The sequence below is a fragment of the Coregonus clupeaformis genome, unplaced genomic scaffold, assembly GCF_020615455.1.
Source record: "Coregonus clupeaformis isolate EN_2021a unplaced genomic scaffold, ASM2061545v1 scaf0021, whole genome shotgun sequence".
In the NCBI taxonomy this organism is placed as follows: Eukaryota; Metazoa; Chordata; class Actinopteri; order Salmoniformes; family Salmonidae; genus Coregonus; species Coregonus clupeaformis.
The window spans coordinates 651,242-677,476 of record NW_025533476.1 but is presented as its reverse complement, the minus strand read 5'-3'; the positions used below and the strand labels follow the sequence as shown (position 1 = coordinate 677,476).

Here is a 26,235-nt window from a genome sequence, read left to right as displayed (position 1 = left end):
CAGGCGAGGAGAACCTCAAGACTTGCTTAATATTAGAGATCACACACCAGCTGTTGTTAACAAAGAGACACACCACCCCCCTTGAGCTTAACCGACGCTGCCGTTCTGTCCTGCCGATGCGTAGAAAAACCAGCTAGTTGTATATTGTCCTTTTTCAGCCAAGTTTCAGCGAAACGTAGGATATTACAGTTCTTCGGGTCCCATTTGACGGGATAGTCTCGAACGGAGCTCTTCCAGTTTGTTCTCCAGTGATTGTACATTTGCCAAAAAACAGAGGCGGTTTATTTACTCGCTGACGCAGTTCATCAGGGCCTCTGTATCGCCGTCTCTTTCTCTTCCGAGTGTCTGGGATTAAGGGCCTGTTCCGGGGTGAGCAGTATGTCCTGCGCCGCCGACCTGTTGAAGTAGAAATCTTCTGATGTCCAGAAGCTCTTTTCGGTCATAGGAAACGATGGCGGTAGTGCTGAGCAATTAGTATTTTTTCAATAAAAAAAAACAATTAATGATGTTCAATTAATTTTTTTAAACAAATGCACTATGCATTATGTGGGTTGAATGCTGTAACACAGAATACAACTATTAATACAAGTCCCATGATGGTAGTGACTACCCTTGACTGCTTATCACTTATTAACCATCATATATTCACTTTACTTTAATAAAATACATTTGTTTTCTTTGATTACTTTATCATTTCATTCCAAGTCCTCATCTCATCTTTATAGAGCTGCTGCCTATGCTGTCCAACAAAATCACAATTTTGTGACTAAGACATACTTTGACTGCTGAATACCAACTATCAGTCACAGATCATTTATTTTCAGGTAGAGATACCTCGCGAAGAAACCGCTCTATATGTAACCCCTCTTGATCGCATGTTCTTCTGTCTCTTACGTAGCAGGCACAAACGAAACACAGACCTGACGTGTAGCCACACAATGGATTATGGTCATTGTAGTTAATTATCACGTTTTCTGGGCTAAACTATGTACAACATTGGCCTGTTGGAAACTACAACTCCCTACTAAATTGCACCGTTAGGGCATGATCTGATTTATCTCTAGAGAAACTGCAGCGCAATGTGTGCATTGAGAGCAGAAAGAAATGTAATTCAAATAAAAGACATCAGTCAATTAGTTGTTTAAAAACCAAAACATAACCAACATTTTGGTAGATCACTAGCACTAGATGGTGGAAACATTAAGTACAACATCAGTTTAGATCAGTAGGGCCCGAACGGTTTGGCCTACAAACTATTATGGAAAGATGAGACTCTCACGAACACGATGGTGTTCTCCGTTTTGGGACTCGTCTTAAATCCGTACAGGCGATCTGCCAACTTCTGTCTGTAGCGTCCGAACGGTTTGCTCTAGGATGCCCACAGGCCTCACAAGACTCGTTTGAAGGTCCCCCGGTACTAGTTGAAAAAAGTAGTATATATGGAGACTGTTTAGTGCCAAAAATGAAGAGTTAAATGCATTTCCAAAAAATGTAATGTTTCCTGATCTTTCTTATATTCACTATATATACAAAAGTATGTAGACACCCCTTCAAATTAGTGGATTTGGCTATTTCATCCACACTCGTTGCTGACAGGTGTATAAAATTGAGCACACAGCCATGCAATCTCCATAGGACAAACATTGGCAGTGGAAGGGCCTTACTGAAGAGCTCAGTGACTTTCAACATGGCACTGTCATAGGATGCCACCTTTCCAACAAGTCAGTTCGTCAAATATCTGCCCTGCTAGAGCTGCCCTGGTCAACTGTAAGTGCTGTTATTGTGAAGTGGAAACGTCTAGGAGCAACAATGGCTCAGCCGCGAAGTAGTAGGCCACACAAGCTCACAGAACGGGACCGCCGAGTGCTGAAGCACGTAGTGCGTAAAAATTGTCTGTCCTCGGTTGCAACACTCACTACCTAGTTCCAAACTGCCTCTGGAAGCAACGTCAGCATAAGAGCTATTCGTCAGGAGCTTCATGAAATGGGTTTCCATGGCCGAAGCAGCCGCACACAAGCCTAAGATCACCATGTGCAATGCCAAGCATCGGCTGGAGTGGTGTAAATCTCGCCGCCATTGGACTCTGGAACAGTGGAAACGCGTTCTCTGGAGTGATGAATTACGCTTCACCATCTGGCAGTCTGACGAACGAATCTGGGTTTGGTGGATGCCGGGAAAATGCTACCTGTCCCAATGCATAGTGCCAACTGTAAAGTTTGGTGGAGGAGGAATAATGGTTTGGGACTGTTTTTCATGGTTCGGGCTAGGCCCCTTAGTTCCAGTGAAGGGAAATATTTACGCTACACCATACAATGACATTCTAGACGATTCTATGCTTCCAACAGTATGAGAAAGGCCCTTTCCCGTTTCAGAATGACAATGCCATCGTGCACAAAGTGAGGTCCATACAGAAATGGTTTGTTGAGATTGGTGTGGAAGAACTTGACTGGCCTGCACAGAGCCCTGACCTCAATCCCATCGAACACATTTGGGATGAATTAGAACGCCGACTGCGAGCCAGGCCTAATCGCCCAACATCAGTGCCCAACATCAGTGCCCGACCTCACTAATGCTCTTGTGGCTGAATGGAAGCAAGTCCCTGCAGCAATGTTCCAACATCTAGTGGAAAGCCTTCCCAGAAGAGTGAAGGCTGTTATAGCAGCAAAGGGGGGACCAATTACATATTAATATCCATGATTTTGGAATGAAATGTTCGACGAGCAGGTGTCCACATACTTTTGGTCATGTAGTGTATCTCTGATATAGGACACACACTTCAGAACAAACTTCCTTTAAATGTTTTTGTGGGATGATCTGTTATTCAATGTGTTTGTATGGGCTAATAACTGTAAGGCCAAAACATTATTTTCATCAAATAATTTGGGTATATATTTTTTTGATACTTAAAGGGGTCTTACAATTCTAAATCAAGTAGCTAAATGATCCTTGGTATAATCTTCCTAAAACAATTCCGCATAGCTTAGTAGAACACAACGTACCTTCGGAAAGTATTCAGACCCCTTGACTTTTTACACATTTTGTTACGTTACAGCCTTATTCTAAAATTGATTCAAATGTTTTTTTCCCCCTCAATCTACACACAATACCCCATAATGACAAAGCAACAATTTTTTAATTAAAAATAAGAAAATTATCACATTTACATAAGTATTCAGACCCTTTACTCAGTACTTTGTTGAAGCACCTTTGGCAGTGATTACAGCATCAAGTCTTCTTGGGTATGACGCTATAAACTTGGCACACCTGTATTTTGAGTTTTTCCTGTCCCAAGTGTCAGGTTGGATGGGGAGCATTGTAGCACATCTATTTTCAGGTCTCTCTAGAGATCTTTGATCGGGTTCAAGTCCGGCCTCTGGCTGGGCCACTCGAGGACATTCAGAGACTTGTCCCGAAGCCAGTCCTGCGTTGTCTTGGTTGTGTGCTTAGGGTCGTTGTCCTGTTGGAAGGTGAACCTTCACCCCCAGTTTGAGGTCTTGAGCGCTTTGGAGCAGGTTTTCATCAAGGATCTCTCTGTACTTTGCTCCATTCATCTTTGCCTCGATCCTGACTAGTCTCTTGTGGTCCTCCGTAGCTCAGCTTGTAGAGCACGGCGCTTGTAACGCCAGGGTAGTGGGTTCGATCCCCGGGACCACCCATCTGTAAAAAAAATGTATGCGCACATGACTGTAAGTCGCTTTGGATAAAAGCGTCTGCTAAATGGCATATTATTATTATTATTATTATTATTATTATTATAGTCTCCCAGTCCCTGCCGCTGAAAAAACATCCCCACAGCATGATGCTGGCACCACAGTGCTTCACCGTAGGGATGGTGCCAGGTTTCCTCCAGACGTGACACTTGGCATTCAGGCCAAAGAGTTATATCTTGGTTTCATCAGACCAGAGAATCTTGTTTCTCATGGTCTGAGAGTCCTTTAGGTACCTTTGGCCAACTCCGAGCGGGCTGTCATATGCCTTTTACTGAGGAGTGTCTTCCGTCTGACAACTCTACCATAAAGGCCTGATTGGTGGAGTGCTGCAGAGATGGTTGTCCTTCTGGAAGGTTCTCCCATCTCCACAGAGGAACTCTGGAGCTCTGTCAGAGTGACCATCAGGTTCTTGGTCACCTCCCTGACCAAGGCCCTTCTCCCCCGATTGCTCAGTTTGGACGGGCGGCCAGCTCTAGGAAGAGTCTTAGTGGTTCCAAACTTCTTCCATTTAAGAGTGATGGAGGCCACTGTGTTCTTGGGGACCTTCAATGCTGCTGAAATGTTTTGGTACCCTTCCCCAGATCTATGCCTTGACACAATCCTGTCTCGGAGCTCTACGGACAATTCCTTCGACCTCATGGTTTGTTTTTAGCTCTGACATGCACTGTCAACTGTGAGACCTTATATAGACAGGTGTGTGCCTTTCCAAATCATGTCCAATCAATTGAATTTATGACAGGTTGACTCCAATAAATTTGTAGAAATATCTCAAGGATGGTCAATGGAAACAGGATGCACGTGAGCTCAATTTCGAGTCTCATAGCAAACGGGCTGAAAACTTATGTAAATAATCTATTATTTTTTTTTAACAATCTGTTTTGGTGTTGTCATTATGGGGTATTGTGTGTAGATTGCTGAGGATTTTAAACAATTTAATCAATTTTAGATTAAGGCTGTAACGTAACAAAATGTGGAAAAAGTCAAGGGATCTGAATTCTTTCCGAAGACACAGTATGTACAAAGGATGGAGGGAGGAAAGGAAATGTACTCATTTGCTTAGGCAACTCTGTTTTAAACATGTCAAATAAAATAATTCAAGCCACAAAGGAATGTAAGGATGCATTTCTCAAGCCACCATGGGCCATAATAATCCCTAATCCCCTTTACTCCCTGGTGACTCTCTTCCCTCCCTGGCCCCCCATAAGGCGATGCTATTAAACTTTAAAGTCTGCAATAACTGGCCTCCAGATCAGGGGAGAAGTATGAAGCCCCCCACTCCCGGTTCAGTCGAAGGTGGGAGATGTGTGCACCTCATGGGGTCGGCTCAGGGTGTAATTTGAGAGAGAGCGAAGCATGTCAAAGCGATTGTGTATGCTGAAATTGGATGCCGGGTCTGGCATCGCATTTAATGTCACTTCCACTGTCTGTGGCAAACGCCATTTTGTGCACCCTATTTTGTGCCTAAAGATGGAAGAGATTATGAAAAGTCAACAGCTTTCTCCTTGTCGCATCTCGTGTCCGGGTCCAAGGATAAGGAAAGGATCTTTTTCTTTTGGAAAGAAGGCTCAGCCCACCAAAACCCTGCCAGCATAGGGTGAAGGACATCTGATTTAATTTAATGGTCTTCGTGGTGCCAGAGTGTGACCTGAATGCAAAGTGGCTAGTGTCATATAGACTCTGAGCCACGCCGGTGTGCGATATGAAGGCCGAGAAGAAATGAGCTGCACAAGGAGACATTGATATGATCTCCGCTGCGCTACTGTGCCCCACCTGTCAATTTATCACTGCCATTGATTTGCCGCATGTGCTAGGGTCGGGTTAGCTTATATACTGGTATATACTGGATCATCATCATCCACCAAGGGGTCTTGGAGACCTTTTTCTTGAAAAAGGATATTGACAATGCAATCGAAATGACTTCACCCTCATCACCAACAAGGTTAACCCTTTTTGTCCCGTTGCCACATGAACCAAGGTGCGGCTTTCTAGGAAACGACCTCTGTGGAATGGGATGATGTGGAGGGTGATGATAATGGAGATTATGATTATGAGGATGGCAATAGTTAGTGATTGTTACAATGATGGGCATTAGAGGCCACAGAACAGTGGGGTTGCATTACGCTACCTAATAATAGTAAAGCCCCCTTTACTGGCTCAAATAGCCGACAAACCATCCCTGTGTTTGACCAGATACAATGCTATTTTACGGTAAACAAATTGACAACAGACTTTCAGCACGCTTATAGGGAAGGACATTCAACAAGCACAGCACTTACACAAATGACTGATGATTGGCTGAGAGAAATTGATGATACAAATATTTTTTGTTAGACTTCAGTGAGGCTTTTGAAATTATTGATGATAGTCTGCTGCTGGAACATTTTATTTGTTATGGCTTTACACCCCCTGCTATATTGTGGATAAAGAGGTACTTGTCTAACAGAACACAGAGGGTGTTCTTTAATGGAAGCCTCTCCAACATAATCCAGTAGAATCAGGAATTCCCCAGGGCAGCTCTCTAGGCCCCTTACTTTTTTCAATCTTTACTAACGACATGCCACTGGCTTTGAGTAAAGTGACTGCAACACTTAACAAATAGCTGCAGTTAGTTTCAGAATGGCTGGCAAGGAATAAGTTAGTCCTAAATGTTTCAAAAACTAAAAGCATTGTATTTGGGACAAATCATTCACTAAACCCTAAAACTAAACTAAATATTGTAATAACTAATGTGGGAATTGAGCCTGTTGAGGTGACTAAACTGCTTGGAGTAACCCTGTATTGTAAACTGTCATTGACAAAACATGTTGATACAGCAGTAGCCAAGATGGGGAGAAGTCTGTCCATAACAAAGTGCTGCTCTGCCTTCTTAACAGAACTATCAACAAGGCACGTCCTACAGGCCTTATTTTTGTCGCACCTGGACTACTGTTCTGTTGTATGGTCAGGTGCCACAAAGAGGGACTTAGGACAGTTGCAATTGGCTCAGAACAGGGCAGCACGGCTGGCCCTTGGATGTACACAGAGAGCTAACATTAATAATATGCATGTCAATCTCTCCTTGTTCAAAGTGGAGGAGAGATTGACTTCATCACTACTTGTGAGAGTTATTGACATGATGAATATACTGAGCTGTCTGTTTGGACTACTGGTACACAGCTCGGACACCCATGCATACCCCTCAAGACATGCCACCAGAGGTCTCTTCACAGTCCCCAAGTCCAGAACAGACTATGGGAGGCAGACAGTACTACATACTGTAGAGCCATGAATACATGGAACTCTATTCCACATCAAGTAACTCATGCAAGCAGTAAAATTAGATTTAATAAACAGATTAAAAAACACCTTATGGAACAGCGGGGACTGTGATGCAACACACACATAGGCACAGACACATGCAGACACACATGATAAAATGCGCACTGAACACACACATACACAAGGATTTTGTTTTGCAGATATGTGTTAGTGGGGTAGGGGCCTGAGGGCACACACTTAATGTGTTGTGAATGTATTGTAATGTTTTCACAATTGTATAACTGCCTTACTTTTGCTGGACCCCAGGAAGAGTAGCTCCTGCCTTGGCAGCAGCTAATGGGGGTCCATAATAAATACAAATACAAATGGTATGTCCATCATAAAACAATTCCATATGTTAGCTTAGTACCCCCCCCCCATCCATTTTTTAAAACTTTTAAATTAATTATATATACCCATTCAATCTTGAAGCATATAACAGTAACTTATAAATGTCTCATGAGCTTAGTTCAATTGTCATACCCCATAATAACCCAAAATATAAGCTTGTTTTACTCTATTGATTTTGATGTCATGAATGGTCAGTATTTGCATCTATAGCTCAGTCTATGAATTAGATTTCTCCAGCCCCATCCCACAGCTGTTTAACAGAACAGTGGCTGCTTTGTTGTTTTTCGAACGTCAGATTACCCGTTTAATGGTCGGCTGCGAGGGAATGGCTCTCTGTCTCAAATTAATTCCTGCTGTTGCGCCGGTCGATTCCTTTTGTAAAAGGTGTCTCACCACTGCTCAAATAAGCGACCTTGTGGACAACCTTGACTGCCGCATGGCTGCTACACGGATATTAGCTAAAAAACTGCTTTCTCTAAATTGTTGAAAATGCATAATCTCTCTCTCTCTCTCTCTCTCTCTCTCTCTCTCTCTCTCTCTCTCTCTGCCCCTCTCTAACTTGCACTCTCTTTCTGCCCCTATTTATCCCCCCTCCCCTCTCCCTTTCTCTCTCTCTGAGCAATCACCCGTAAGCCTATTGGAGACATTTATCGGCTGGCTTGTTTTATTTTTATTTCTCATTTATTTTCCCTAATTTTGAGGCTTGGTTGGAAAACAATCAATAAGCGTTACATCTTCCATGAACTGCGTGTGGGCTGCAAATAATTGTTTTTCTCTCCCGACTGATGCCCACAGCCTATCTGTGGCCGGGCTTATTGCGGGGAAATGATTGAGGTTTTCATTAATTTGCCAATATCACACACAACAGACAATACATTGTTCAGTACAGACAAACTCATTAGGCTTCACGTAGAAATATTACTTTTTTTTTTTCACTTTCAACTCCACACTATAGGGAAACTCATAGGGAGAATCTCAATTGCATACTCCTCGCGTCCTCTCTCCTCGCCTCCTCCTCAAAACCCATTGGAGGAGGTTGGCTTTCTCATCCAATGGGTTTTGAGAAGGAGGCAAGAACAGAGGATGCGAGGAGAATGCATTTGAGTCCCAAATTGCACCCTATTCCTTAGTGCATATATCTGTTCAAAAGTAGTGCACTATATAGGGTATAGGGTGCCATTTTGGACACAGTCATACATTACATTACAAAAAGTATGTGGACACCTGCTCATCGAACATCTCATTCCATAATCATGGGCATTAATATGGAGTTGGTCCCACCTTTGCTGCTATAACCTTTGCTGCTCCCGAGTGGCGCAGTGCTCTAAGGCACTGCATCGCAGTGCTAGCTGTGCCACTAGAGATCCTGGTTCGAATCCAGGCTCTATCGTAGCCGGCCGCGACCGGGAGACCCATGGGGGGGGCGCACAATTGGCCCAGCGTCGTCCAGGGTAGGGGAGGGAATGGCCGGCAGGGATGTAGCTCAGTTGGTAGAGCATGGCTTTTGCAACGCCAGGGTTGTGGGTTCGATTCCCACAGGGGGGCCAGTATGAAAAAATAAAATAATAATGTATGCACTAATTGTAAGTCGCTCTGGATAAGAGCGTCTGCTAAATGACTTAAATGTAAATAACAGCCTCCACTATTCTGGGAAGGCTTTCCACTAGATGTTGGAACATTGCTGTGGGGACTTGCTTCCATTCAGCCACGAGAGCATTAGTGAGGTTGGGCACTGATGTTCGGCGATTAGGCCTGGCTCACAGTCGGCGTTTCAATTCATGCCAAAGGTATTCGATGGAGTTTAGGTCAGGGCTCTGTGCAGGCCAGTCAAGTTCTTCCACACTGATCTTGACAAACCATTTCTGTATGGACCTTGCTTTGTGCACGGGGGCATTGTCATACTGAAACAGGAAAGGGCCTTCCTCATACTGTTGCCACAAAGTTGGAAGCACAGACTCGTCTAGAATGTCATTGTATGCTGTAGCATTAAGATTTTCCTTCACTGGAACTAAGGGGCCTAGCCCGAAACATGAAAAACAGCCCCGGATCATTATTCCTCCTCCACCAAACTTTACAGTTGGCAATATGCATTAGGGCAGGTAGCGTTCGCCTGGCATCCACCAAACCCAGATTTGTCCATCCGACTGTCAGGTGGTAAAGCGTGATTCATCACTCCAGAGAACGCGTTCCACTGCTCCAGAGTCCAATAGCAGCGAGCTTTACACCACTCCAGCTGACGCTTCGCATTGCGCATGGTGTTCTTAGGCTCATGAAGCTCCCCACAAACAGTTATTGTGCTGAGGTTGCTACCAGAGGCAATTTGGAATTTGGTAGTGAGTGTTGCAACCGAGGACGGACTATTTTTACACGTTAAGCGCTTCAGCACTCGGTGGTCCCGTTCTGTGAGCCTACCACTTCGCGGCTGATCCGTTGTTGCTCCTAGATGTTTCCACTTCACAATAACAGCACTTACAGTTGACCAGGGCAACTCTAGCAGGGCAGAAATTTTACGAACTGACTTGTTGGAAAGGTGGCATCATGTGATGGTACCATATTGAAAGTCACTGAGCTCTTCAGTAAGGCCATTCTACTGCCAATGTTTGTCTATGGAAATTGCTTGGCTGTCTGCTCCATATTATACACCTGTCAGCAACCGGTGTTGCTGAAATAGCCAAATCCACTAATTTGAAGGGGTGTCTACATACTTTTGTATATATAGTGTATATAAGAAAGATGAGGAAACATTTAATTTTGTGGAAATGTATTTAACCCTTTATGTTTGGTACTAAACAGTTCCACATACTTAGATATATATATATATATTAGTGTAGTTGTGTAAATCATCATAAAGATGCGGATTAACTTGTGTGTGCCTCTCTCTCCCGCTCTCTCTCGTGCGCGCACACACTTTCTCTCAAACACACACTCATAAGTTGATTGAACGCTATTAGCGCGCACTGCTAACTAGCTAGCCATTTCACATCAGACACACACACACAGATTATTTACAGATTTATCGCTGATGAGACTTACTCTAGACCTGCACTCTCTCTCATTGATTTCTTCTATTTTCTCTGATGGACTGATTTTGTCTCCCGTCAACCCCCCTCCCCCCTCTCTCTCGCTCGCTGCAACGTCATAACTGCCGGACCAAAACAGCTGAGGAGTTTATCCTTCACGATTCACTTTCTTATTCAATATCTGTTGAGATACTGGTACTAATGTTACTGGTACTCATGCATTTTTATTTCAAGGCAATAAATATTTTATGTTTGAGTGCACCACCTTGCATTGCGCTTATCTGTGGTAAGATAACAGCGATTTTGATCTATTCTCTCTCTCTCTCCTTCTCTCAGGGTGGGCCCACCTGGCACGCCTTCGAGGACAGAGCAGGAAGGCGAGGAGAACCCAGCGGCCCTGGCCGAGAGCTGCTTCAGAGAGCTGCTGGGAAGAGCAGCCTACGGCAACATGAACAACGCTGTCCGCCCTGTACTAGTGTAAGTACTAGTGTGACCAGGCTGTGCAGGCTTCACATTAGAGGAGGCGGTGGCTGGCTATATAGGAGGATGGGCTCCGCCCACCAGCGATCACTGCCACACACGCACAGACATGGACACAGACACACATTGACTCTGACCGGGGTGGTCTCATTAGGTCTAGTCACGTAGTGTAAGAGGAGGAAAGGGACAAGAAGGTCATTTTAAGATTGATGTAGAATATGGCAAACGACATGCAAGGTGCATTCAAAATAGCAACCGCATCTTCCTTTTTCACTATTGGGTTGAAAACATGAACCATAGCTGGTCTCTCTTGAAAAATATATCTTCAACATCAATTAGATCGATTTATCCAATACCTACTGAGGTGAAGTTCTACCAACCAAGACTAATAGTCTGACTGGATTCAAGTCACACGGTCACCCACTCTCACAGACCTCTGTGACTCTGAATCTAATTCACACTTATTGGCTGTGCTTCCCTCCACTGGGCACAAGGTCACACATTACCTAGTTATTGTCTGAATGGCATGGGGGGTGAGATGGTGGTCATTTTTCAGTCTCAAATCCACAGCCTCACAGGGGCCTGTCTGGGGGAGCTGGAATGATATTTCTTCTCTCTGTAACACACACACATACACACTTCTCTCTCGTCTCTCCCTCTCGCTGTCTTTCTCTTTACCTCTCTCGCTTTCTCTTAAATCACACACCCAAACTTAGCAGTGGAGTGTGCAGAGCTTTCCGCTGGGCTCAGGATGTCGTTTCACCCCCCTGTGCGTTGCTAATTCAAATCCAGTTGGTTTTGCAGGAGGTGGTGACAGATTGAAAAGCGTGTCGCCAAGTGTTGCTTCATAACACTCATTATTATTATTATCGTCTTCAAGGTGCTATTAATATTGTATTTTAGTTGAATATTTAGTTGAAGAGGCAGAGAGACATTATGGTGTTGTTGTAAACAGACGGAAGCCACTCCTCAGTAAAAGGCACATGACAGCCCGCTTGGAGTTAAAGACTCTCAGACCATGAGAAACAAGAATCTCTAGTCTGATGAAACCAAGATTGAACTCGTTGGCCTGAATGCCAAGCGTCACATCTGGAGGAAACCTGACACCATCCCTACGGTGAAGCATGGTGGTGGCGGCAGCATGCTGTGGGGATGTTTTTCAGCGGCAGGGACTGGGAGACTAGTCAGGATCGAGGCAAAGATGAATGGAGCAAAATACAGAGAGATCCTTGATGAAAACCTGCTCCAGAGTGCGTAGGACCTCAGACTGGGGCGAAGGTTCACCTTCCAACAGGACAACGACCCTAAACACACAGCCAAGACAACGCAGGAGTGGCTTCAAATCAAATCAAATGTTATTGGCCACATGCGCCGAATACAACAGGTGCAGACATTACAGTGAAATGCTTACTTACAGCCCTTAACCAACAGTGCATTTGTTTTTTTATAAAAAAGTAAAATAAAACAACAACAAAAAAGTGTTGAGAAAAAAAGAGCAGAAGTAAAATAAAATAACAGTAGGGAGGCTAAATATACACGGGGGTACCGGTGCAGAGTCAATGTGCGGGGGCACCGGCTAGTTGAGGTAGTTGAAGTAATATGTACATGTGGGTAGAGTTAAAGTGACTATGCATAAATAATTAACAGAGTAGCAGCAGCGTAAAAAGATGGGGTGGGGGGACAGTGCAAATAGTCCGGGTAGCCATGATTAGCTGTTCAGGAGTCTTATGGCTTGGGGGTAGAAGCTGTTGAGAAGTCTTTTGGACCTAGACATGGCACTCCGGTACCGCTTGCCGTGCGGTAGCAGAGAGAACAGTCTATGACTAGGGTGGCTGGAGTCTTTGACAATTTTGAGGGCCTTCCTCTGACACCGCCATAGAGGTCCTGGATTGCAGGAAGCTTGGCTCAGTCCTCTTTTTTTTCCTGTAGACCACAATCATCTCCTTTGTCTTGGTCACGTTGAGGGAGAGGTTGTTATCCTGGCACCACACGGCCAGGTCTCTGACCTCCTCCCTATAGGCTGTCTCATCGTTGTCGGTGATCAGGTCTACCACTGTTGTGTCGTCGGCAAACTTAATGGTGGAGTTGGAGTCGTGCCTGGCCATGCAGTCATGGGTGAACAGGGAGTACAGGAGGGGACTGAGCACGCACCCCTGAGGGGCCCCCGTGTTGAGGATCAGTGTGGCAGATGTGTTGTTACCTACCCTTACCACCTGGTGTCGGCCCGTCAGGAAGTCCAGGATCCAGTTGCAGAGGGAGGTGTTTAGTCATATTATTGTCACATAGGTGCAGTGAAATGTTGTCGTTTGTATTTTTTATTTAAGGAAATCTTCTCAATCCAAACCTACCAAACAGGTCTCCCCCACCCACATTCCCCCCGCCAAGGGAAATCTCAGAAAGCTTTAAGTGTTTTGTTACTGTCCTATCTTTAAGACATTGCTTCACACCACCTCCATTCCCTCATCACGAGTCAAGATTCATCTTCTCTTCTTCCCCACCTCCGCTTTTATGAAGAGGAGAGACACGCACACACGTTTGTGTGATATTTTAATGAATCACCTGTCAAAGTAATTAGCTTGTTAGATGCTTTTTATGTGCAGATTTGTATCTGGATATCAGTCAGGGGAGTTTGAGTTGGTACATTCAGCTATAGGGAGTATAGGAGTCCATTTGGAATTCAGGACCTTTTTTTCCCACTTGAAGCACATGGCTAGAGGTTTGGGTTTGTTTCTGGACATAAGGACAAGGGCCTATGACTCTCCATCCCCAGAGTCTTTCGGCTGCTCTACTCAAATAGTTTCTACGTTGGCTCCCGCGGTGTCGGATCTGATTCCAGGTCAAACGCTTACCATGGGCAGTCCGCCAACAAGGGTCAGCTGTAGCCATGTCGCCACCACACACACACCAGGGTTTCCGTTAGCTGGTAAATGATGGCTTTTTGGACCCCATGTTATACATTTTTTGCAGATAAAGACAATTGTTGCTGGTCAAATTGTCAGGGATAAAAAAATTATCCATTGCAAAATAATGCTTTTTATTCATTGATGGAAATACCAGTCGATGTGCTCCAACTTCAAAGGCAAATATACTTCATAGGGTAGTAAATCCTCAAGCTGCTTGGAAATGAGCTGTAGGATGGGACTAATAACAACAACTAATAACAACAAGATAACTAGTGTAAGACATGCTGTGTCCATAATAAGTATATAGGTTATATATTGTGAGCTTTTGTGAAAGAGCACAGTTAGAAAGATATGGCATATAGAAGCATACCAGATGGACATCATGAAAATGATTGGAGGAAGTTCAGGAGTAAAAACAAAAAATATATAATTATTGACTGTGTCCATAAAATGTATATAGTATGCATAAGCATGAAGTAGAGGCCTACGCATTGTTGTTCACTAGTTTACTCCAATTAGGGAAGGGATGGTGGGGTTGGAAAGTAATAAAGGGAAATATATATTTTTAAAGGATATGTATGTATGTATGTATGTATATATATGTATATGTATATGTATATGTGTGTATATCCCACGAGTCACGACCCCACGATAGTTCAAATGACAATAAATATAACATTTATAAGCATCATCCAGTAGAACTCTGCTTTCACAGGAGCATTGTAAAATAAGCTTTCTCTCAATAAACCAGCCTTAACGAATTTTGTTTATTTACATATCAAATTTGATTGTCCAACATCAGTTTTATAATTTCTTCATTTTGTGGCCACCTAGAGTGTCCTCTTTCCACTGCTGTGGTGATGAATCGCAGCGGGAGTGGGGCGGACCGGGCCGGTCGTGGCTAGAAGGTATCCAGCTTTTGTCAAATTAATGTCAAAAGTATATATTATTTGCATTTTAACTAACTATTTTCCTAACCTTAACCTGCTTTGTTAATTCTCCTAACCTGCTGCGTAAGTTCTCCTAACCTGCTGTGACCGGTGTAGATTGCCTCTGTGTTGTGTTTTGATCGGCTTAAATATGACCATATGCCCTTATGGACCAACTCCTCTCTTCCACATGGATACAGGTGACAGGGCTAAGAATAACAATTGTCTCCTTAGATAACAATACAATATAGTGCAGTGTACAGTATAAAATGTATAATGCAATGTACAGTATAGTTGGTCCTAGGCTAGCCAACTTTCATAAATGACAGCCGGGCGTTACGTACAATTAGAACATGACGTGCACTTGCAAACTAACAGTAAAATATTGTCATAAGTATCATAACAAACAAAAACACATTACATACCTGATAAAGAAACAAACAACATCCATAAATGAAGTGTTGTGCTGCTCTTATGCACCAATTTATGCCCTTATGCACCAACTAAAGTACAAATTAACAAAATGGGGACATGAATAGCCATGCTAGCCCAATGACAACATTGAAAGTACATTAGCTAGCTAGCATGTTCAGCATTCACAAATCAACAGATGGAAAGTTCAGAAATGCATAAATATCACAATATACTGGTAGAAGACCATACTATTACGTCAGTGAAAATGTACACTCAATATCTGTGTTTAAACATATAGGATTGATTAGTATATTCATGGTAAAAACTTTCAGTAACCTACCTCTTCCACATGGATACAGTAGACAGGGAATAGGTAGGGGGGGAGGGGATGTTTATGAGGGGGCATGCAGAAGGAGAAGGAAGTGTACCACATTAAAAATGGTACTTATAACAACAAAATGAATGTACAGTCATATCAGGCATGGGAACTATTCAGATTTTGTGTAGTTATACAACATGAAGTGCAACACTTGTTACACTGCTACGAAAAGTCAAATCTGATATTGATATGACAAAAGCTGGATCCCTTCTAGCCATGATCAGCCAGCCCTGGTGTTCGTAGACGGCCATGTTTTGTTGTTTATTAGGCCTAATTAAAATGTTCATGCCTAGGCTAAATTACATGAGAGAGACCTAGATTGTATTTGAAAACAGCTGTTATTTATTAGTAAACATTTTCATACAGGTCGCTTGCAAATTATATTATAAAAATATTATATTTTGAAGTGATGTTTTATTACTGTGTAGGCAACCTGTTCTTTATTTTTTATTTTTTTTTATGATATTCATTTATGATTTATATACTGAACAAAAATATAAAAGCAACATGAAACAATTTCAAAGATTTGACTGAGTTACAGTTCAGAAATCAGTCAATTGAAATAAATTAATTAGGCCCTAATCTCTGGATTTCACATGACTGGGAATACAGATATGCATCTGTTGGTCACAGATGCCCAAAAAAAAGGTAGAGGTGTGGATCAGAAAACCAGTCAGTGTCTGGTGTGACCACCATTTGCCTCATGCAGCGCGAAACATCTTGTTCGAATAGAGTTGATCAGGCTGTTGATTGTGGCCTGTGGAATGTTGTCCCACTCCTCTTCAGAGGCTGTGCGAAGTTGCTGGATATTGGTGGGAACTGGAACGTGCTGTTGTACAGAACGATCCGGAACATCCCAAATATGCTCAAAGAGTGACATCAGCTGAGTATGCAGGCCATGGAAGAACTGGGACATTTTCAGCTTTTAAGAATTGTGTACAGATCCTTGCGTCATGGGGCCATGCATTATCGTGCTGAAACATGAGGTGATGGTGGCGGATGAATGGCATGACAATGGGCCTCAGAATCTTGTCACGGTATCTCTGTGCATTGAAATTTCCATCTGTAAAATGCAATTGTGTCCTTTGCTTATGCCTGCCCATACCATAACCCCACCCCTACCATGGAGCACTCTGTTCACAACGTTGATTTCAGCAAACCACTCGCCCACACAACCCCATACACATGGTCAGCGGTTGTGAGGCCGGTTGGATGTACTGCCAAATTCTCTAAAACAATGTTGGAGGCGGCTTATGGTAGAGAAATTCACATTCACTTTTCTGGCAACAGCTCTGGTGGACATTCCTGCAGTCAGCATGCCAATTGCACACTTCCTCAAAACTTTAGACATCTGTGACATTGTGTTGTGTGACAAGACTGCACATTTTAGTGGCCTTTTATTGTCCCCAGCACAAGGTGAACCTGTGTAATGATAATGCTGTTTAATCAGCTTCTTGATATGCCACCCCTGTCAGGTGGATGGATTATCTTAGCGAAGGAGAAATGCTCACTAACGGAATGTAAACTAATTTGTGCACAACATTTGAGAGAAATAAGCTTTTTGTGCATATGAAACATTTCTGGGATGTTTTATTTCAGCTCATGTAAAGTGTTGGGACCAACACTTTACATGTTGCGTTTATATTTTTGTTTAGTGTAGCAGGGATGAAGACACAACGGGCAATGTTTTGCTTTTCAATAAAACCTGTCATGTTGGTATAAGAACATCGTTCTACTTTATTACAACTTTACAGGCTAATTTATATTCTGTTAAGATGCATTACAATAATCGAAATGTGATTTTGTGCACCATGGGTGGACGCCCTAATCCGTTACCACCCAATGCATATGGATGTCCGGTACATTTCTCTAATTTACGTTGTCTTGTGCCAATTTTTCCTGACGGAAACCCGAAGCAGCATATCGGGCACGTACACACCCCACCAAAGCAGCATGTACACACACACACACCAAACCAGCATGTACATGTTGAGACGGCAGGGCTGGTACAGAGAGACACACACTATTGAAGCCTGCTGTGTCTCCATGGAGTTTGGCCACATGTACGGCCCCATTAACTTTCCCTGGCCTGACCAATGACGTGCACCCAATTCCACTGCTGGTTATGTAGCAGGATGTAGCGCCATCTGCTGGCCTGCATGTGAAAATGTGTATGCATTCACTTGATTGCTTTGTGCTATGCATGATGCGCAGCCCATTACTAGGGTTGTTTTATTGTAGTTTTTTCGTCTTTTAAACTATTGTATGGTATAATGCAAAGAAACTCCAGCACACTGGTGATATTAAATTGGAACTTACAGTGTTTTAACTAGTTTGTAGATATGAAACAAACAGATCATATCAGTCAAAAATATTAAATTATCAGTTTATGCTACAAAACCAACTTTAGGTTTTAAAAATAGGTTCTATTTGACTCAATATTCCATGACGTACACTAAGGCATTTTTGGCAGAATAGATGGATGCAGTTCAGTGCATAATTAATATAAATCACCAATACATTTCTTGATAATCCAAAAAATATTGCTAGCAGGTTGTAAATCACAGCTGGCCAGGGACATTGCTTGCTGCCTCCACCCATTCGGGATGCACTGTGTCAGTTTCAATGACTCAATATGTTCGACAAAAACTGATGAATGTAACACGGCTGGGAATGTCAATACAATCAAACTAGCAAAGGCAATGATCACAAGTCAGTCATAACATGTCTAATAGGCTAGCATATTTATGTAGCTATTTATTTAACAAGCTAAAAACACAGAGCCTAATGTTAGTTAGCTAGCTGCTGGGAGGATATCATGTCAGTGGGTGAGTGGGTGACAATGTGTCCTCAAATAATTTTTGGGTGCTTACAGCTAGAAATACAGGTGTCATTTGGTTAACTAGCAAGAAATGTGAATCGCTTTGCTAGCTAGCTAGCTATGCTGAACTTGAACGACTGTTATCCACAGTTGGCAGGCATATCTCTTAGTTGCAAATCAAATGTATTTGGCATCGATCAACTGGCAGGCAGTTCCCATTCAGTAGTCAAAACGTGGGTTGGGACAAGCATGCATTGGCAGACAAACTGCAGAAGAGCGAGCAGGCTATCAGTGCAATTTTGACAGCCAACTACAAGCTGAAGAAGTTTGAGAGGGTTTATGTATTCTTGCCTCGTTAGATTTTAGCTTGTCTTGCTCTTGCTAACATTAGTTGTTGATCTTAGGGAGGAGAGAGAGCCTATCTGTTCATGGTTGTTTGATCAATAAGACTGTAAAGTTCCCAATGTAAGAGGACTCCTGTGATATTTACATATTTGCAGAAATCTCTTCCGATGTACAGTATTTTGTGTTTTTTGGTGAATGCTTTATAATGGTCTAAAGTCGCGCTGTTGCTACTGCCTGTAAACACACAGTCCAGTTCAAAGATGGCAGGCCCGTGTGGCAAAAGGCTTATTTTCATATAGGCCTACTGTAGCGCTGATTGGCTATGGTGCACTGGTCTGTGTAGACTCTGGTCCTGGACAAGACTGACACGTTTTTATTAGGTTTTATTTGCTACAGTGTCTATTAATTGTCCAAACGCATGGCTGTTTTCCCACTCTATATTGCTATAGAATTTTCACAAATGCCTTACTATTATTTTATTATTTGTCATCTTCTTCCTGGGGATTTCATGCTGCTAAAACGCTGTCAGTTCTACTTGAATGTTTCACAGATTTAATTAATCTTACACCATTTCGGTATCAATAGACCTTCATCAGGGTCAAATTATTGTATGGCATCACACTTTGTTTTGAAACATGGAACCATGTTGCAAAATGTACTATAATGCTTGATTAACCTAATGTGCCACTGCACAAATGTGGTAACAAACCGTTGGTTTTCTAGTAGAGTTAGAACCGATGCTGCGTACACACTCTCACAATGGTGTATTTAGGCCTAATAATCTCCCAGTTTTTCAAAACTATTCTGATTGGATTTGGGCAATCAGATGTGATTAAATCTCAGAATTGGGTATTTAAAAACGGAAAAAATAGATTATTTTCATTCAGATTGGAATTTGGTAATCCAATCTGACCTTTAATCTAAACTCAGCAAAAAAAGAAACATCCCTTTTTCAGGACCCTGTCTTTCAAAGATAATTCGTAAAAATCCAATGCTTGTTCAATGAACCATAAACAATTAATGAACATGCTCCTGTGGAACGGTCGTTAAGACACTAACAGTTTACAGATGGTAGGCAATTAATGTCACAGTTATGAAAACTTAGGACACTAAAGAGGCCTTTCTACTGACTCTGAAAAACACCAAAAGAAAGGTAACCAGGGTCCCTGCTCATCTGCGTGAAAGTGCCTTAGGCATGCTGCAAGGAGGCATGAGGTCTGCAGATGTGGCCAGGGCAATAAATTGCAATGTCCGTACTGTGAGACGCCTAAGACAGTGCTACAGGGAGACAGGACGGACAGCTGATCGTCCTCGCAGTGGCAGACCACGTGTAAAAACACCTGCACAGGATCGGTACATACGAACATCACACCTGTGGGACAGGTACAGGATGGCAACAACAACTGCCCGGAACGCACAATCCCTCCATCAGTTCTCGGACTGTCCGCAATAGGCACTATGGGCACAATCCCACCATCACTGGACCAAACAGGACTGGTAAAAAGTCTCTTCACTGACGAGTCGCGGTTTTGTCTCACCAGGGGTGATGGTCAGATTTGCGTTTTTCGTCGAAGGAATGAGCGTTACACCGAGGCCTGTGCTCTGGAGCGGGATCGAGGTGGAGGGTCCGTCATGGTCTGGGGGGGTGAGTCACAGCATCATCGGACTGAGCTTGTTGTCATTGCAGGCAATCTCAACGCTGTGCGTTACAGGGAAGACATCCTCCTCCCTCATGTGGTACCCTTCCTGCAGGCTCATCCTGACATGACCCTCCAGCATGACAATGCCACCAGCCATACTGCTCGTTCTGTGCATGATTTCCTGCAAGACAGGGATGTCAGTGTTCTGCCATGGCCAGCGAAGAGCCTGGATCTCAATCCCATTGAGCACGTCTGGGACCTGTTGGATCGGAGGGTGAAGGCTAGGGCCATTCACCCCAGAAATGTCCGGGACCTTGCAGGTGCCTTGGTGGAAGAGTGGGGTAACATCTCACAGCAAGAACTGGCAAATCTGGTGCAGTCCATGAGGAGGAGATGCACTGCAGTACTTAATGCAGCTGGTGGCCACACCAGATACTGACTGTTACTTTTGATTTTGACTTTTGACTACTTTTTTTACTTGTCCATTCAAACAACTTAAATCTATATTCTTCTTGTCCAGACAAGTGAAGACGTATTAATGTCAAGCGCTTAATTGTCTGTCATGATGCTTGTACAGTGCCATATATAATACGCACAGGTCACGATTCAATCAAAACTCCTTTCAAACAGAGTTACCTTCTTTTTACAGGTTCAGGTTGTCTGTTTGAAAGGGGTAGGGGGGTAAAAATGACGATAAGTTTTAACCAATAAGATACCTGCTAAAGACCTAGTAAATAACACATGGAAGAAAAACAAACTGCCAGATGTTTTACTGAGCTCAACTGCGCACAGATGACTTGTCATGGAATGTACTGAAAGTGACACGGCTGAGTTAAACTAGGGTTGTGTTCAGTAGGGCCAACCATAGCATACATAATGTTTTGAAATGGAAAGTGAAAAGGAGCTTTTCGTATTGTACAAGTCCAGGTGCCTAATGAACATGACCCAGGCAACCCTTTCGTCTGGTGTCACTTCAGAAACTGACACCATTACTCCAGACTTCCCAACTCAACAACAGACACAGGAGAGAAAAAGGAGAGAAAGTCATCTTCAAAGCAGGTCTAAAAATAGCAGGGGTTAAGGGGGGGGTTTGCTGGGTTGGCTGGGGTTGGATTGACGTCACCGCGAAGACGGTAGGCTCATTATCATGCAGTGAGCCTCCTCTCTCTCTGCTCCAGCTCGCCATATGGCTGGTTTCCCTCCCCTCTGACGAGGGAGAGATGGAGGGCTGTGGGAGAGAGAGATGGAGGGCTGTGGGAGAGAGAGATGGAGGGCTGTGGGAGAGAGAGATGGAGGGCAGTGGGAGAGGGCGAGAGAGGCAGTGGGAGAGGGCGAGAGAGGCAGTGGGAGAGGGTGAGAGAGGCAGTGGGAGAGGGCGAGAGAGGCAGTGGGCGAGAGAGGCAGTGGGCGAGAGAGAGAGAGGCAGTGGGGGAGAGAGAGAGAGAGGCAGTGGGGGAGAGAGAGAGAGGCAGTGGGGGAGAGAGAGAGAGGCAGTGGGGGAGAGAGAGAGAGAGCGAGTGAGAGAGAGAGAGGCAGTGAGAGAGAGAGAGGCAGTGAGAGAGAGAGAGGCAGTGAGAGAGAGAGAGGCAGTGAGAGAGAGAGGGGCAGTGAGAGAGAGAGAGGCAGTGAGAGAGAGAGAGGCAGTGAGAGCGAGAGAGAGGCAGTGGGAGAGGGGGAGAGCGAGGCAGAGGGAGAGGTGAGGTAGGCATAGCGCGAGAGCGAGGCAGAGGGAAAGGGAGAGCGAGAAGGACAGGGAGAGCGAGGGAAAAGAGGGCCAGAGAGGGGGTGGGGGGGAGGGGCAGAGAGGGCCGGAGAGTGGGGAGAGGGCCAGAGACAGATGGAGACAGAGAGAGGGAGCCAGACCGAGGGAGAGCCAAGGAGAGAGACTGAAAGAGAGTGCCACCAACTGGTGGTAGACTCAGAAAGAGGTGCCGGTTTATATAAAGGTACAATCGGCCTGGGCCCTCGGGTTAGAAGGGTGAATGACCAGTAGGAGAAGATGTACAGTCCACACACGTTTATTACCACAGACAGGCACACACACGATAATAGGAAGTAGACTGATGGAATAGGTGAAAGTGGTTTTATTTAATGGACAGAAGAAACGGAATATACACTATATATACAAAAGTATGTGGATACCCCTTCAAATTAGTGGATTTGGCTATTTCAGCAAACCCGTTGCTGACAGGCGTATAACATCGAGCACACCGACAATGCAATCTCCATAGACAAACATTGGCAGTAGAATGGCCTTACTGAAGAGCTCAGTGACTTTCAACATGGCACCGTCATAGGATGCCACCTTTCCAACAAGTCAGTTTGTCACATTTCTGCCCTGCTAGAGCTGCCCTGGTCAACTGTAAGTGCTGTTATTGTGAAGTAGAAATGTCTAGGAGCAACAACGGCTCAGCCGCGAAGTAGTAGGCCACACAAGCTCACAGAACGGGACCGGCGAGTGCTGAAGCGCGTGAAAATTGCCTGTCCTCGGTTGCAACACTCACTACCGAGTTCCAAACTGCCTCTGGAAGCAACGTCAGCACAATAACTGTTCGTCGGGAGCTTCATTAAATGGGTTTCCATTGCCGAGCAGCCGCAAACAAGCCTAAGATCACCACGCGCAATGCCAAGTGTCGGCTGGAGTGGTGTAAAGCTCCCCGCCATTGGACTCTGGAGCAGTGGAAATGCGTTCTCTGGAGTGATTAATATTACGCTTCACCATATGGCAGTCCGACAGACGAATCTGGGTTAGGCGAATGCCAGGAGAACGCTACCTGCCCAATTGCATAGTGCCAACTGTAAAGTTTGGTGGAGGCGGAATAATGGCCTGGGGCTGTTTTTCATGGTTCAGGCAAGGCCCCTTAGTTCCAGTGAAGGGAAATATTAATGCTACAGCATATAATGACATTCTAGACGATTATTTGCTTCCAACTTTGTGGCAACAGTTTGGGAAAGGCCCTTTCCTGTTTCAGCATGACAATGTCCCCGTGCACAAAGTGAGGTCCATACAGAATTGGTTTGTCGAGATCGGTGTGGAAGAACTTGACTGGCCTGCACAGAGCCCTGACCTCAACCTCATCGAACACCTTTGGGATGAATTGGAATGCCGACTGCCAGCCAGGCCTAATCGCCCAACATCAGTGCCCGACCTCACTAATGCTCTTGTGGCTGAATGGAAGCAAGTCCCACAGCAATGTTCCAACATCTAGTGGAAAGCCTCCCCAGAAGAGTGGATGCTGTTATAGCAGCAAAGGGGGGGATCAACTCCATATTAATGCCCATGATTTTGGAATGAAATGTTCGATGAGCAGGTATCCACATACTTTTGTCATGTAGTGTATATTACACCACAGTAAAGCAATGTGAGGCTATACAGTAGAAATGACAATGATGTAACATATGCATAGCAGCAATAGGATAGTAATGGGCTAGCACACATTAGGAATGGCTATTGTAGCATTAGCTGTGCTAGTGTGCTAACAGTATTAGCTGGTAAAAGGCATACAATACAGAAATGCTGGTAGGCTAACATGCTACATAGCAGCAATCATAGCAAGGGGCTAGCATAGCATATGAGGTATAAACAAAAAAAAAGTTACGTTAACTTCACCATAGCTAGCTATTTGGTAACTGTAACCTGGCTGTATTTGGATGCAAAATGTATAGCTAACAGTCTGCTAGTTTGTGCTGTGTTTCTTAGCAAACTAAATTACAAGCTAGCCAACGAGAAAAAACTTTGTGTGTGCTGCGCTAGCTAGCTAGTGTAATGTTAACTAGCAAGCTTACAGACTTGCAAGTTAGCCAACCCTAATAGCAAGATAAATGGTAGCCAAATCTCTTAAATCTTTTTTCTTAACTTACATATTTTTAAATGGTTACTCACCAAAGTAACACATTGTGGTCAAAGACTTAGTAACTTAGTTGTTATCATGATCTGGATACCTAAAACAACAAACATAGTAATGTTTTTGCATTTTTATAAATGTATTAACTTCCCGATATCTTCGGAACTACCCACAATGCACTATTTCTTAACGTCATATGGAGAACAGGTGCTACCTTGCTAATTCCACCTAGCTAACGTTAGTTAATAGCCATGCTATCATGTAATTACATTAAAAACCATGTTTTGGCACTGGTGAGGTAATATGTACATCTTCGAAGTAGAAACCATATCAATCTATACGAAAAACTGCATCTGCTCTTTTCCTGTGCGTTTGGTAGTGGTAGTTGAGCAAGCTAGTGAGTGTTGTAGTAGTAGCTAGTGTTCTTTTCATTTCAGATCCAACAGGTTTTTTAAAAGCTAAGTATGCCAAGGAGATGTGTTGTTGCTGGGTGCAGTAATACCCACAAGGACAGGGTTTACGACTCATTTGTGGCCCAAAAATGAGAAGCTAGCTTTTAAGTGGGACCTGTTTGTCCGGTTGAAGCGAGCGGATTGGAGTAAGGGAACCGCAGTCACGTCTACTGTATGCAGTGCTCATTTAACCCCGGGGGATTTTGATCCCTATAACGAGTGGAAGGTAGATTTCGGAATGAGACTTCGACTGAAACCAGGTGCTGTGCCGAGCGTGAATGTGAAGCCTGCTACCTCTGTTTCCTACCAACCTACCGGTAACGTTACATTGCGAGTGTCGGCAGTGATGAAGATAAACCGGGTAAGTTCAATGTGGTAAACCTTTTCTTATAGATAGCCACACTTTATGCCTGACTGACCTAACTATGTATTTTGTATAAATTATATATATCTATAACATTTCTAGATTGTTATATCTAGCTAGCTAACATTTATTATAAGGTTGCTACCTGTTAACTAGTAAAGCTACACTTCCTGCAATGTTTTTGACCAGCTAACTTAGCTAACGTGTCATAGCCTCTCTCTCTGCTAGCTAGCAAGTTTATCCAGCTTGTCAACTTCTGACTGTGTTCCAAAAACATGTCTGGGATTGAGACATGGGAGCCAGCCACCCCTCTCTGTTACCTAGCTAGCTAACGTCAGCTAAAGTAATTGTCCTGTTGGTCAATGTCATTGCATTGCATACCAGCAGTTGTCCGCCAAAACTTGAGCTCCAAAAAATTGTTCACAAAATTTGGTCAGTCATTTCATTGCATACCAAAGTTGTCCGCCAAAAGTTGAGCGCCTAGAATTGTTCGCCAAAAGTTGGCTGGCTAGCTAGTTAGGTCAATTGGCAAGGTAGCTAGCTAATTCACTTTTAGCTATATTATATAATATTGCTTGTATGATGTGATAAATAATAGCTAGTCTGTACAAATGCATTACGCTGATATATTAGTCTGTGAGATAAGATATACTTTATTGATCCCCGAGGGTAGAAAAAAATGGCCTAAGCAAGTAAAAAACATTCACATGAACAATCATAGAACAAAATAGTATAGTAAAATCATAAATTACTGTGAAAATAGGCATTAAATGGATGTTTATTGATGATTAGGTATAACTACTGATCTAACATCTTTTAGATAATTAATATATTTTCAAAAAAATTGATAAACTTGTAACCCGCCTTTTGAGAAAATGGCACTTTAATGTTTTGGTACACCTACTGGAGAGCTCTTCTTTGTCTACACCCATTCAGCGTCGTTCACAACCTCTTAAGCCTTAGCCCCAACCATATCTTTAAGGATTCACATGTGAGGCCATGTGCTAAACAGAATGAGTAGTTTAGTAAACAACCAAAGATTTCAAGACTAAAAGTGGTAAAAGTAGTAGCCTACAATAGGAAAAACTCCAGGTAAAAATACACTTTATCTAGTCCTTTGCCTATATCCTAATCTGACTTTGGTGCAGGTCATGTTGTTCTTCACTCTGGAAAACACACACTATATTTATTTGTTACATGCACAGGATACAGAAGGTGTAAATGGTACTGTGAAATGGTTACTTGCATAGTAGCAATATCAAAAACAGAAATATTTTATAAATAA

The 26,235-nt window shown here is 43.5% G+C and overlaps 1 protein-coding gene across 2 annotated transcripts in view; it reads left to right on the top strand.

Annotated features, from left to right (window-relative positions):
* Positions 1 to 26,235, top strand: part of efr3a (EFR3 homolog A (S. cerevisiae)) — a 289,424-nt gene that overhangs the window by 153,392 nt on the left and 109,797 nt on the right. For both annotated transcript variants that reach the window (XM_041841458.2, XM_041841456.2), the window contains exon 8: positions 10,715 to 10,855. In XM_041841458.2, coding sequence (XP_041697392.1) covers positions 10,715 to 10,855 — 141 coding nt within the window. The remainder of the gene's footprint in view (positions 1 to 10,714; positions 10,856 to 26,235) is intronic.